Below are 14,043 nucleotides of genomic sequence, written 5' to 3'. Positions count from 1 at the left end.
ATGATTTCTACTTTAAGACTTTACAATTTATCAATTGACTCTGAAACAGGAAGCAAAACTATGCTAGAGTTGTAGTTTCAGAGGAAGCTCTGGACGGTGCACAGACTAGTTTTTGTATTCTATATATCCAAAATATAATTATTTTTGAATTATTTATAATATAATAGGTTGCCAAATCGTTCTCGACAATACATAATCGATAAATTTGTATGTTGAGTTGTCTACATCATAGGTAAACTAATTTCTCTGTGATAATACTTCTATCTGTGGTCCACATCTAGTAACAGGTGAAAAGGTGGTTATGAATTTATAACCTTACTATTAGTCCGCTTATTTGTGGTGTCGCTGTTTGCTTATTTTGAATGTTTTAAATTTAACCGGCTATTCAATATGCGTTAAATATTTAATTGATCTATCTGAACTTCATTATATTCGCTTGAAAAACAATTGAACATTAAAAGCACGATTGTGTTCTTTAATTATGGCAGACGTTGATGAATCTGGGGATACTTTTGTAAAGCAGCAGGATCACCGCAAGCCTATGTCTACTGGGTTGAAGGTGAATTGCCCTATCCATATAAAAGATGCTATTCAATACGCTTTGGATATTGGTTATCATTTTGTGGTAACACAAATAACCCACCCTAGTTATTCCCGAGACTTGATCAAAAAACAATTCAGAGGACAACTAGGAAGAAGTGATAGAGTTTTAAAAGGCAATGAATGGGGTAGACTAGTAGTAGCTGAATTAACTAGGACAATAAACGTAGACAGCGATATAGACCATATTCGTCTTCACAATGAAGCACTTTTGGAACAAGAATTAGGATTTGCTTACCATCTAGGTGTTCCAGCTATACAAATATATTTAAAACAGAGAAGGAATATAAATTTAGCAAGGATACTCTATGAGAAAATTTTGTCATGGTATACACTTTCAATATGGCTTACTATTCCAATGGTGCATCCTTCTAATTATAGCAAGATATGCGAAGAAAATGAAAAAGAAGATTCTTGGGATTGGTGGAATGATTTCAGAACCCTTTGTCGTTATGAGAAACGTATAGGTTTAGTTTTGGAACTGCCTGATGTGAAGCACATTCCTTCAACTGATATAATAGACAGGTGGTTAGGAGAACCTGTAAAAGCACTTATAATCAATACAAATTTATTTGTAACTAATACTCACCTCAAGCCTGTACTACCAAAAATTGTTCAAGATGTTATACAAAGATTTATGGCAATCGATGTGCAATACATCATCAAATCAGATGAAAAAGGTGATGTTTCTGTATTCAATAAATATCTTTCATTTCTGGGAAGAAAATTATATAATCCTGGAGAAAATGATTCAGTTTATCGGGGAATGGAGGACTATCTTCAAAATCCACTACAACCTCTATCTGATCATCTAGACTCAAATATCTATGAAGTATTTGAGAAAGATCAAATTAAATATACAACCTATCAAAATGCTATTCAGAAAGCTCTTCAAAATGTACCTGAGGAGATCGAGACTCCTGTGCTGATGGTAGTTGGCCCAGGTAGAGGACCCCTAGTCCAGGCAAGTTTGAATGTTTCTCATATTATTCATAGACCAATAAAGATTTATGCAGTTGAGAAAAATCCATTTGCTTGTAATACTCTATTGGATCGTTTAGAAAATGACTGGAACACCAATGTGGTTCTCGTTAATGAAGATATGAGAGTTTATAATCCTCCAGAAAAGGCAGATATCATTATTTCAGAGCTTCTAGGATCCTTTGGTGATAATGAATTATCTCCTGAATGTCTTGATGGGGCTCAAAGGTTCTTAAAGGAGGATGGTATATCGATACCTGTTTCTTACACTTCATACATAGCCCCAATTCAAAGTACAAAAATATACAATGAGATACATTCAAATAGACCAGCTGATAAAACTATATTATCGTGTTTTGAGACACCATATGTTGTACATATGGTTAATTTTTATCAAATCGATGAACCAAAACCACTTTTCACTTTTGTCCATCCAAACTGGAAAAAACCAATTATTAATAAAAGGTTTAAAAGATTGAAATTCCGTGCAAAATTGAATTGTTTGCTAACAGGATTTATAGGTTACTTCGATACAGTCTTGCATTCCGATGTAATACTTAGCACTAACCCAATGAACCATACTCCAAATATGGCAAGTTGGTTCCCAATTCATTTCCCCCTTCCAGAACCCATGTTTGTCAAAGGGGGAGAAACTATTGAAATTGCTTTCTGGAGATCAGAATCAAAGGATAAAGTTTGGTATGAATGGTGTGTGGAATCTCCAAGAAAAAGTAATATAGTGAATCCCAATGGGAGGTCCAACTTCATCACTAAGATTTGCTGAACTCAATGTTACTAACATTGCTATTGTGATAATTGTCTCAAAGAATTTGTAGTTATTTTATATAACAAAATGCTGCCTTGGTGTATAATTTTTATTGTTAACTCATGTTTTTGAGAATTTTAATTTTGAAGATTAATTCAAATTTAGTCAATTATCAATATTTGAAATTTTAACACAAATCTTGTTTTAGTTTTTGTATTTCTGTATGTTCTGATATGAAATTATTGGAATCGATTCCGTTTTAAACTCATTAAATGGATCTCATGAGGCTTGTTTTATTTTACTTTATCGATATAATTTATAAGTTATTGTAAAAAATTTAAAATTTTTAAGTTAAAAATTCTTAAATATTGCTCAAAAGATTGAAATCACTGCCCAGATCTCTATGGATATATGTTAAATTTCTACTGTCAACTTTTTCTTCTTGCAACTAACTTATTAGTTGAGTATGAGCTATTCCAGTGATTAACAATGATACTACCTTTCTCTTAAATGAAATCTTAATGATTAGAAGTAGTAAAAAATATTAATTTTTTTTTCTAACGGTAGTGTTATCTGTAGGTAGCTTGTTGAGTTGAATAAGTAGAATTCTCCATTTTTTTGACGCCATCTGTGAATGACTAGACCCATAGACAAATATTTCTCTATGACTAGACCTAACAACAATTAGTACACTATAGAATTCATAGATGACGCGTAATGGTTACCATCTATGAGCTCTAAGTTGTTTAAATTAATTTAATGATAAATTCCCATCAACTAAGGACCAGATCCATTAAATAAAACATCAAAAGAGTTAATGATTTATCAATTTTCTCATTTTCTATGTTTCTGTTGAACATATTAGGCTAAAGAATATTTGATGTTCTAAGTCGAGCCTAACCTTACTTCAGAATGTCAAAATTGTTTACTTGGATTCCTTAATTATAATAAGAAGGGGCGAAACAGAAAGTTAAAGTTATTAGTAAAATTCAGAAGCTAAAGTAAGTACTTTTTTGTGATCTATTATATCCCTTTCATAGTTCTCTTATCTAATTTCAGATTTTAATCTGTGAATATTTTGAGTACTGAAACTTGTTTGTGTTCGAAATTCTAAATAAAAACGGAATAAAGGTTGTCAGTCTAGTAAAATTTTAATTTTTATGAGTTTTTTAACTCTTCAATATGGTCAATGTGGTAATCAAGTCGGTGAATCTCTGTATTCTACTATTTTCGAAGATATTAAAAATGACGAAACCTCTTATTTTAACAAGTCGTTGACTAAATGGTTCAATGTCCTACCAAATAATAATTATGAAGCTCGATCAATCCTAATTGATACAGAAACAAAAGTAATAAATGATAGAAAGGAAACTCCTTATGCTTTCAAGAATATTATAGCTGGTTCCTTTGGTGGTGGTGCAAATAATTGGGCATTTGGTTACAATGTTCACAGTCACATAATTAAAGATTTGATGATCGACAAGGTGCGTTTAGAGGTTGAAAAATGCGATTATATGTTATCCTTTTTGAATATCCTGAGTTCATCAGGAGGAACTGGTTCTGGAGTTGGTAGCAGAGTTATAGAAGAATTAAGGGATGAATATCCAAATAAGCTGATAGTGAATGCTATAGTGCTACCTTACCTAAATGGTGAAATCGTCACTCAAAACTATAATACAATACTCTCTCTAACAAAGTTACATGAGCTATCTGATGTTGAGATACTTTTTGAGAATGAACAGATACATGAACTTTGTGTAGAAAGAGTGTATGATAGCCTTAATTTCTCTGACTTGAACAAGCTTATAGCATTCCAGCTAGCTTCAATATTTCAACCAATAGGAAACGAAAATAATGCTATTTTTCTCAGTCATTGTACATCACATCCTCTTTTCAAATACCTTCAAATAAAATCCTCCTATTACAATTCCAAACACCCAAAATTTGAAAGCAATCAATGTTGGAGGGCTCTATTAAATTCCACAACACGACAAACTAACTACGGAAAGAAATTGAGGAGTAATTCATCAGTTAGAATTCAGGAAAAAAACATCACTTCTCTTGTAATCACCAGAGGTGAGGATGAACCTGACCCCAACGACTTCAAGGCTTTGAGAGATCCTTCTTGTTATGTTAATTGGATGCCAACTAATAATTGGTTTTCCTATCATGAAATGAGGAAAATTTGTGGAAATAACAGGAATATAACAATAGCTACAAATGGGAATAGTATTTGCCATTATTTAAATTCGATTATTGAAGATGCATGGATGCTGTTCACCAAAAAAGCATATTTACACCATTATCAAAAGTTCAATGTGGGAGATCCGGAGTTTCGTGAAGCTTTTCAATTGATTGAGAACGTATTAGCTGGATATAAACATTTGTGATTATTCGTCCAATATTTTCATAATTCGGCAGTATTTCCCTTGATCTGAGATAGAAATGTGTAATAATGATTGGAAAATAAAATATAAATCGAATCTAACTTGTATAGTGGTGATAAAATTAAAAAATGCCTAATTTTATTAGAAGTCTGTAATTTTTGTTAATATTAAGAAACTGTTATCTTTGTTTTGAATAATCCTGAAGTTTTATAATTTAATGAAAAATAATTTATGTCATCTTACTTTCAGTGTCTTGGACAAGGGGAGAGAAAAGAGACCTTCTAGTGGCCCTAGAGAATTATGGACCCACTAATTTGGAAGAGATACAGAAGTACCTTCCTGCAAAATCTGTATTAGAAATAAGACACAAAATTAGAGAATACAAAGCATTGGCCCAGACCAACGCTCAGAAATCAGAAACTGGCGAGGCTGAAGAGTCAGCTTTAGACAAGTGGATAAAATTAGTGAAAACATCTCAGAGTTCTCAAAGCATCGATAATTTGTATTCGAGGATATTCAAGTACATATCATTATTTGAGAATCATGCTACTGGAACTTCAGTGAATATGAGGTAAGGTTTTGAGAAAACACTATTTCATAGTATTCAAAAAAAAATTGTATTACTCATTGACACATCTGTAGATTTGACTTTCAAAAACGATATACATTGATTTGACAAAAAAAATGTTTTGGATATGCAAAAAAAACTATAAAACTCAAATGATTAACATCTATTATCACATAATTATAACTATAGGTAGTTGTAAATGATGATGTGAAGATGACCCATGTATGACCATAGGTTCTAATGGGTTTACTCTACATGTTTGTTTACAAGTTTCACTAACTACGCTACTACCATTTTACTGTAATCTGTTACCATAATCGGTAATTCGTAAATGAACATTATTATTATTATGAAAAATGACATATATAGTTAACTTACCATTATTATTGCATATTGCATTGCATATTTTCATCCAATGAAATATGCAAGTTATTTTGAGAGTTTGAATTGATCCATTGTCTCTATAGAAAGGCACATCCTTCAGGTACATTAAATTCAGATTGCCATTGATACAATTCGAAGCATCCAAGTAAATTTTCTAATAAAATACTATTAAATAACAATTAGTGTATTAGTACCATAAAAATAATTATCATTAAAAAAAACTGTTGAATCAATAATGGAGTCAAATACTTTTGTTTAATGCACTTGATTGTTTTTACTTCCAAACGACGTCACTTGACTAAAATTGTGAAAAATTGAATTTTTGCGACCTCATTTTTTTATGAAAATTCCATTAATTATTATTTTACTTTTTTGTTTAATATTTTCTCAACAAATATTTATATGAATTGAAGTATCTATTAAATATTGAGGATTTGAAAATACATTAAATGGGAAAAATTGTTGCATTGAGTTTTTGTTTCAGAGAGTGCTACTTCATCATATCAGAACTGATGAAAGGAGAGAGTATAAAGAAATTGGACCCGTATACATCTGATTTCCTCCACGAATGTTTGACTGCATTGGCTAACAAAATTAATAGTAGTGACAACACAAAGATGATTGATTTCGTTAAGAGTTTAGAGGATTTGGACCATATTGCTAGAGCCAATTCTGTTAAATCATATAGCAAGAAGACAAATGTAAGTATAGATAAATTGATGTGTTTTTTTATTGTATATTTCCTAGTGAAGAGCATCCTGAATTTTTATTTGATCTGAGAACACTTTTAATTTTTATGAGTTGTACTGTTTGAGGCTCACTAGTGAAAACAATGAATCGAAACTTCTTTCATTAATTATTTTTCCCTGTTCCAGATGTCATTAATCAACCCGCTGAGAGTGCCTGAAGCACTGTTGACATTAAAGAATGATGGAGCAGGTCCATCAGGTGTTTTATCTACATCCAGTGAAATACAGACTGAATTTCATGAAATTGAGGATATGGAACTAGAATGAAATTGTTGAAATTAACTTAATTTAAACTGTTTATTAATTTTGTTATGAACAATGTATATATAAATTTTATTTTCCTTTCTTTATCGTTTTATTCAAGCAGGGACTTTAACTACAGAAGGACTATACTTTTGACAAATCCTTTTGAAATCCGCTTCTTTCTGGTTCAAATCTTGAATGTAAGGATGATTTGGGTTCAGTGTTTTTAACTGTGAAAGATATCTGTTTGATACCTGTAAAAAATAAAATAAAAAAGTTAAACTGCAGTAATAACAATTCTATTGAACAAAGAAGATAATTAGTTCATAATAGACATTATTAAGCAAATTATATCAATATCTTGGTATGAAAAACTTTTTTTGGAGAAAATTTGGAAAGTATTGATAACTTTTCCGATAAAGCATGCCCACACCTTAAAACCTGATAAGTAATAAGTTGTAAGATAATTTTTTTGCAATCTATACATTTAATTTTGTCGATACCTGATTTGAATCTTTCTGGCATGAACTAAATATTCAGGTTTTTGAGTCAAAAATAAAAGCCAAGAACTTATAAAAAACGTTATCAAATGGATTATATTATAGAGAATTACCTCTGGGCCCTTTCCAGTATTTCGATGGAGTACAATCATGTTAATGAGAGTATCACAATAATTAGAATCTTTATCTAGTGCTTCTTGAAGAACGGTTTCTGCTTCTTCATACTGTGCACGACCAAGGAATGTAACAGCCTGACCATTGAGAAGTTGCGGTGTAGATCCATATTTATCAACAAGTTCTTGATAAATGTAATAGGCATCTTGAAGTTTGTCACCCCCCTATACAAAAAAATTCAATATTCTACAAATTTGCAAAAAAATAGTAACTTACATGAGCGGTATTGATCCAAGCTTGAGCTAGTTGAGTCAAAGTGGCATCATCATCTTTATCTTGCATCTCTTTGAGTTTCTTTTTAGCCAAATCTAACCTGTCCATTCTCAAAAGTATTTGAATAATGAAGGCATAGGCTTCTAGGCACTCAGAGTTGTGCAAAACCTTATAGGCTGAATCCAAATTATTCTCATTCAAGTAAATGGTAGCTGCAACCAGTATAAAAGTATCGCATGGGACATTTGCACTTCCTACTAGTTGAGAATCCAACTGAACAATAACATTTTCACGATTGTGCTCATCAGAAAAGTACTCTGCCAGCAATTTCAGAGGTTTTATCTCTTCGGGGGAGTTAGGTTTGATTTCATCCAATACTACGAGGTATTTTTTTTGTGCTAGGTAAGATCTGTAGGTGAAGACATCTCTCATTATAGCTATTTCAGGTGAAGAAGGCTACAAGACAAAGATGTGAGTTTCGAGAAGGAAATTTTATAGCAACTTTCAACCTTATGAAGTTTTTGAGCTTCGTTAATACATTGTTGGAAGTTTCCGATATAAAAATAGTTCTTGACATCGAATAATTCGTCCACTTCTTGTTGACGGGACATTTTTCTTGAATGATCCAAATGTTGTATGAGGTTTGTAATATCTTCAGAAATGTTTACGTTTGAATAGTAACACGTCAGTTACTTTTCATTTCTGTGGGTGTTGTCAAATTTTGACATTACACTTCTATTTGGACCTATAGTACATTTGAACTATTTCTTTTCTTTCTTTCTTGTTTTTGTTTAAAATAGGAATTATTAAAATTTGTATTTATTTTATTATCTTAAAAGAAAAGTATGATACAAGCTCGAATAAATAATCGGACGTAACTACGTATTACTCATTGTTAGACGTTCAGGATGAATAAAAAAAACATTGCTAATCAACAAATCAAAAATCATTCTTGAATATCAATTGATTGTATTTGTATTCTACAAGTTCTGCTTCAGATCATGTAGTGTCTTCATGATATATGCTGCTTACAAAGAAAAACAAACTGAATCCCTGACCTATATTCTTGTAACGTCTGCAGTCAGTTTATTCCAGCCATATTTCATATTTCTAGGCGAAAAACAAATTCTCATCTGGCCAGCTTGAATAATGCATCGAAAACCTCCGTCAGGATCTGAAAGAACGTGACATGAAAGTCGAAGGCTGCAGGCGCATTCATCAGATTACATTTGCAACACGCTAGATGCAAAATCGAGGAAAATTTCATAATCAGGTCAGCCCTAAACCGTAGACCGACGATGCGTTCCTGAATATCAAAACGGGTGGACAAACAAGGAAAGGCGCAGATGATGATCGGGCTTGTGAATAACTAACGCGGTCCGAGGCGATGCATCTGCGTCATCCTCCCTTCCTTTTCCTATTCATTTCCTCTCTCACTAGTGTCGAGAAAAAATTAACAAGTTTCGATTCCGACTCGAGTGGAACGTACAAATCATGAAAATCTATGGTGTCAATTATGGAAACTGAAACACAGAAAAAACAATTTTTGTTCTGTGTTTTAGATCACAGAGAGAGTGAGGTTTTAAGTTTGAAACGCCTCATTTATCTTGTAAGCGGATCGCACGATTTTTATAGATTTTAGTGTGCGAGGATCTTGTGACATGGCCGATATTATGGTGATATTTACATTGTGTTCAGATCTTTCCTTTTTTTGAAATAATAATGAACTTCTTTATTTCGAATGAATAATCCTGCATGTATATTGTTGTTTCTTTAAGATAAGAAAATTAAATATTCAGTAGTTATTTTTCATGTAATGTTTCCGAAATTATAGCATTTAGGTATATCGGGTGTCCCAAGGTGAGTGGCCTATTAGATTATTATGGAAACTATTGATGGTAAAGATTTCAAATTTTGTGGATAGATATTTGGCCAGTTAAGGTACATTTGTAAAATAATTTCACATTTCCAGTGTTGCCGGATGTACGACAATTTGGCAACAACTTTGTTATTTTGAATGGGACATCCGGTATTTCTATTTTTTTATGATACTCCATAAAATATTAAATCTATTCACTCTTACTTTTCCATCCCTATCTTCAACGGTTTTTGAGTTATTAATTATTTTTCGAAATTTTAGATCAAATTGGCGTATTACGAAAATGACTCTAGTTCGCTCAATATTTGAGATTCAAGTCAGAAATTTTGCAAGTCGTTAGATATTGATCTGATCTGTGTCACTGCTTTTGAATTATGGTTGTCAATAATACAGGACGGACCAAAAAAAATCATCATTTGCCAAGTTACAAAATTGTAAAAAAGTCTATTTTTTCAAATTAGACACCTAGTATATTTTTCAATTTTTGGAATCAGTACAACACATTCTACAATTTTTCTATTCACTTACACAGACTTTTTTACTATTTTGTAACTTGGCAAATGATGATTTTTTTTGGTCCGTCCTGTATTATTGACAACCATAATTCAAAAGAAGTGACACAGATCAGATCAATATCTAACGACTTGCAAAATTTCTGACTTGAATCTCAAATATTGAGCGAACTAGAGTCATTTTCGTAATACGCCAATTTGATCTAAAATTTCGAAAAATAATTAATAACTCAAAAACCGTTGAAGATAGGGATGGAAAAGTAAGAGTGAATAGATTTAATATTTTATGGAGTATCATAAAAAAATAGAAATACCGGATATCCCATTCAAAATAACAAAGTTGTTGCCAAATTGTCGTACATCCGGCAACACTGGAAATGTGAAATTATTTTACAAATGTACCTTAACTGGCCAAATATCTATCCACAAAATTTGAAATCTTTACCATCAATAGTTTCCATAATAATCTAATAGGCCACTCACCTTGGGACACCCGATAGAATATATATATAGAACGTTACATCAAAAATATTTAGTATTTCTTGAGGACTTCAAAGGGTTAAATATACAGGGTGATACATTTGAAAACACAAAGATTATTATTATGCCAGAAAACCGAAAAAATTCGAGAATGTAAACAGTGGCGACGCCAGCTTTCAAAAATAGGGGTGGCCAAAGGGGGACCAGATATTTTTTGAGGGGGGCCAAAGTAAATCGAAATTATAGTTCTGCTAATCTTGTAATTATTGTAGCCACAGTAAGTCAAATTTTAGGGGGGCCAGCAGAATTTTAGGCCCTCTCCCTAGTGTCGGCCATATCACAAGATTCTTCCACACCAAAATTTATAAGAATCTTGCGATCCGATCGTTTTCGAGATGCTTGAGTCCCATACTTGAAACTCACTCTGTATAGTTATTATAACCCTATAAAATTTTGTTTTCAGGGTAATTGATAAACTACTCATGCGAATCAACTAAAATTCAGAAACGTCGATATATCTATGAGAGTTTATGAAGTTTATCGATAAAATATGTGCGCTATGTATATTTTACCATTTCATGTCAAGAAAAAAATACCATCGATTTTTCGACAAAAAAAAATTCAATAAAAAGATCGATTTCATTAGAGATATATCTGGATTTAATCCAAAATAGACAAATTCGAATGCAGATTGTTTTTCATCGATGATTTGGTGCTGATATAATACAAAAGGAATGAACAGATTAAAAGAAAATTGAAATTAATTAAAACTAATGATCTAATAGCAATAAAAAGACAGAAAGAGAAAGTAATCGACTTCAACATACGAGTGAGACGCATGATGTTTACGCCAGCTGACTGGAGGCACAACATAGCTTTGATTGGTCCTATATATTGAACTAATTAATACTATTCAATCATTGGTTGAAATTCCAACTTCTGTATGATCTTCTTAATTATGACAAGAGTCTCGACCTTTCTCTCTTTAATGTTGGAATCAATGCTCAACCTCTGATTGAAACTGACAATAATGACATATATTCACGGATGCCAACCCAACCAAAACAGATACGGGTTCTTATTATCGACGAAACCATAAAGAACGACATCTAACTCTTCTTCTTCCCACCGATGGACACTCTCCAAAACCCTTAAACCATACGTCCCCGTTTCCTTTGGCAGCACGCCAAGGAAGCCGGGATCTGAAACTCACGCACCGTACATAACTCAAGAAAAGCCCCTTTTTCCGAACGGAAAACGCCGCTGCGCGTACCGTGCATTTTCCGAGGATCGCGTGGGGCCCGCCTGGAGCGCCCTCTGTGCGGCCAGTTCGTTTCCACATTCGAAAGGGATCGGTGGTATCTCGAGCCGCGTTTTGATCTCGTGGTTTGGTTTTCCGCCGGGGAAATCGTGCGTGTGCATTTTCTTCGATGGAAATCGCGGGAAATTCCGGTGGAAATTTTTGAGTATCGGGCTGGTACTCGGACTTTTACTGTCTGATTTTTGCTGTTGATTGGGGTAGAAATAGTTAGGTAATTCTTGTAGGTAGTTTAATTTAGGTTAGTTGGATACATTTTCGCTTATTGTCCTTTTTCGCTCCTATATTGTTGGTGCAAGGTTAGGAACATTTCGAGAACTGTTGTCTGTGTTGAAAGGAAGGTTTGAGTGGACTAAATCTTTTGGCAGAGTGAGGTGCTTGATTATTCTTTAAAAAAACGGAGTTTCAGTGCAGTTTGAGAGGTTTTTTTGGGGTTTCCAACAACAGGACCAATAAATCGAAGGTGAGTTTGGAAATGAAAGTAACCTATAGCTGCGGTTATATTCTAACTTTGGTACTACATATTTAATCGAAAAAATAAGGAATAGTAGATTCAACATAGCTTTGTATCAAATAGCTCAAAAATGGTAACTGTGAAGATTTCCAGAAGAAGAAGAAGAATAAGATAAGACTGATCTACTTCAGGCCTAATAATTAAGAGGAACAAAAAAGAAACGCAAAAAAAGGAAAATACAAGAAAAGATAGGAACCAGAACAGTTTATGAAAATTTTCATAGAAGAAAAATATATAGCACTCTAATAATGAGTACCTTATTCATTACCATTGATCTCTGTATCATCAACACCTATCAATCTCTACTTTTCCTTTGAAAAACATCTTTCAATTCCACCCGAAATTACCATTTTCTATGTTTTCGTACCTTCAATTCGCATAAATATTAAAAATTTTGCATATAGAGTAGTGAGCCATTATTATTACCGGGTATATCATGTTTTATGTGAATGGTCCATAGAACAGAAGATTTATAGTTAGTTGTGTTAGGCTTTCGGTCTTTTTATTCGTTCAATAACAATAAACTCATTTGATTTGTTTCTGTCAATTCGAATGCCATTGTTGGGTTCCATAGAACTTTGGTTTTTTGATAACGTATTGTCTAATTAATTTCAAACAACGAATTTAATTGAATTATAAAATCGTGAAATATCATTGTTTATTAGAATTAGCTGACTGAAACCCAAAATTAATATATGCAAATTGGGCAAATAATTCACGTTCAATTGTCCATATCATTACGCTTTGAATTCTATTCATTTCGTATTTTGGCGGATGAATAGAATGCAAATAAGCCCTGTTGTGAATACCGATCAAGAAGGATATAATTGAAACCCTTTCTGAGGAATCCAAAACGATCTACTGATTAGTTGAATTGCCTTTAGAAAGTTTACATCCACACATATGTCAGTAAACTGATTAACAACTTCTGCAAAACGGAGCTTCAATTTAATAAACGGATAGGTCCTACGCTGGAAAGTTTGGGCAACGTTTTCGTTTTAGGATAAACTTGGATTTAGAGGACAAGGATGAGTAATTTGACCGGTTGATTCGATCTGAACAACCCCAGCTGCAGGTCCTTCCTGCAGTATTTCAACTACTTTATGATGTTTTGATGAAATTGAATGTTGGTGAAATTTCGTTACTGGAATTTAGTATGGACCTTTCTTTTGCGTTTTATATCTGAAAATGCAACCACTAAGATGACTTTGTTCTCAAAACTGTATTAAACAGATAGCAATTGACATAAATATGAACAGTAAAACCTACATCAAGTATTCATACTCACTCAAATACTCGTTTGTGTTGTCATATGTAGGTCACACTCTATAAAACAATGAAATATTGTAGAAATAATTATTTTGAAATATTGAACTTCTGAATGAAAGAAATTAATAAAGGGTGTTTTTTTAAGAGCTATAGAACTTTAAATTGCAATAAAACAACGATGGATTATTCGATTGACATGAATTTTATTTATCCGCAAGATAATCTTGTGGCATTATATTTTAAATATGATTTCTGGCATATGACCGCCACTGCTGGCTCGGATGTAGTCCAATCTGGACGTCCAATTTTCGATGACTTTTTCCAACATTTGTGGCCGTATATCGGCAATAACACGGCGAATGTTGTCTTCCAAATGGTCAAAGGTTTGTGGCTTATCCGCATAGAGCAATGACTTTACATAGCCCCACAGAAAGTAGTCTAACGGTGTTAAATCACAACATCTTAGAGGCCAATTCACAGGTCCGAAACGTGAAATTAGGCGGTCA

The 14,043-nt window shown here is 32.8% G+C and overlaps 5 protein-coding genes across 5 annotated transcripts in view; 4 read left to right on the top strand and 1 right to left on the bottom strand.

Annotated features, from left to right (window-relative positions):
- The first annotated feature begins 281 nt into the window (after positions 1-281).
- Positions 282-2,633, top strand: LOC123676991 (protein arginine N-methyltransferase 5). Its single transcript, XM_045613361.1, has one exon. It carries the CDS (start codon positions 482-484, stop codon positions 2,363-2,365), a length of 1,884 nt encoding a protein of 627 aa, XP_045469317.1. The 5' UTR covers positions 282-481; the 3' UTR covers positions 2,366-2,633.
- A 565-nt stretch (positions 2,634-3,198) lies between these two features.
- Positions 3,199-6,780, top strand: LOC123676990. The gene is made up of 4 exons (XM_045613360.1): positions 3,199-3,348; positions 4,984-5,305; positions 6,171-6,387; positions 6,562-6,780. Coding segments are annotated over exons 1-4 (681 nt in total). The 5' UTR covers positions 3,199-3,347; the 3' UTR covers positions 6,703-6,780.
- Positions 3,400-4,839, top strand: LOC123676988 (tubulin delta chain-like). Its single transcript, XM_045613358.1, has one exon. It carries the CDS (start codon positions 3,508-3,510, stop codon positions 4,735-4,737), a length of 1,230 nt encoding a protein of 409 aa, XP_045469314.1. The 5' UTR covers positions 3,400-3,507; the 3' UTR covers positions 4,738-4,839.
- Positions 6,714-8,281, bottom strand: LOC123676989 (coatomer subunit epsilon). Its single transcript, XM_045613359.1, has 4 exons — positions 8,075-8,281; positions 7,569-8,021; positions 7,292-7,516; positions 6,714-6,932 (listed from the first exon to the last, which is right to left on the bottom strand). Exons 1-4 carry the CDS (start codon positions 8,174-8,176, stop codon positions 6,795-6,797), a joined length of 918 nt encoding a protein of 305 aa, XP_045469315.1. The 5' UTR covers positions 8,177-8,281; the 3' UTR covers positions 6,714-6,794.
- Positions 8,282-11,820: 3,539 nt separating this feature from the next.
- The window catches only part of LOC123676982 (semaphorin-2A), a 605,612-nt gene continuing 603,389 nt past the window's right edge, over positions 11,821-14,043 (top strand). The window contains exon 1 of the mRNA XM_045613352.1: positions 11,821-12,217. The gene's annotated coding sequence lies outside the window, so the exon portion shown is untranslated. The remainder of the gene's footprint in view (positions 12,218-14,043) is intronic.

This window comes from Harmonia axyridis, chromosome 3 (assembly GCF_914767665.1).
Source record: "Harmonia axyridis chromosome 3, icHarAxyr1.1, whole genome shotgun sequence".
Lineage (NCBI taxonomy): Eukaryota > Metazoa > Arthropoda > Insecta > Coleoptera > Coccinellidae > Harmonia > Harmonia axyridis.
This window is presented reverse-complemented; position numbering and strand designations above follow the sequence as displayed.

What these genes read in the sequence shown, in the direction of transcription:
- LOC123676991 (XM_045613361.1), top strand. Translation starts at nt 482, where the DNA reads ATGGCAGACGTTGATGAATCTGGGGATACTTTTGTAAAGCAGCAGGAT.
- LOC123676990 (XM_045613360.1), top strand. An exon ending in GGAACTTCAGTGAATATGAG is followed by an intron (nt 5,306 to 6,170) that starts GTAAGGTTTTGA and finishes TTTTTGTTTCAG; the next exon opens with AGAGTGCTACTTCATCATAT. An exon ending in CATATAGCAAGAAGACAAAT is followed by an intron (nt 6,388 to 6,561) that starts GTAAGTATAGAT and finishes TCCCTGTTCCAG; the next exon opens with ATGTCATTAATCAACCCGCT.
- LOC123676988 (XM_045613358.1), top strand. Translation starts at nt 3,508, where the DNA reads ATGAGTTTTTTAACTCTTCAATATGGTCAATGTGGTAATCAAGTCGGT.
- LOC123676989 (XM_045613359.1), bottom strand. Translation starts at nt 8,176, where the DNA reads ATGTCCCGTCAACAAGAAGTGGACGAATTATTCGATGTCAAGAACTAT. An exon ending in AAGCTCAAAAACTTCATAAG is followed by an intron (nt 8,022 to 8,074) that starts GTTGAAAGTTGC and finishes TTTGTCTTGTAG; the next exon opens with CCTTCTTCACCTGAAATAGC. An exon ending in ATACTGGAAAGGGCCCAGAG is followed by an intron (nt 6,933 to 7,291) that starts GTAATTCTCTAT and finishes TATTTTTTACAG; the next exon opens with GTATCAAACAGATATCTTTC.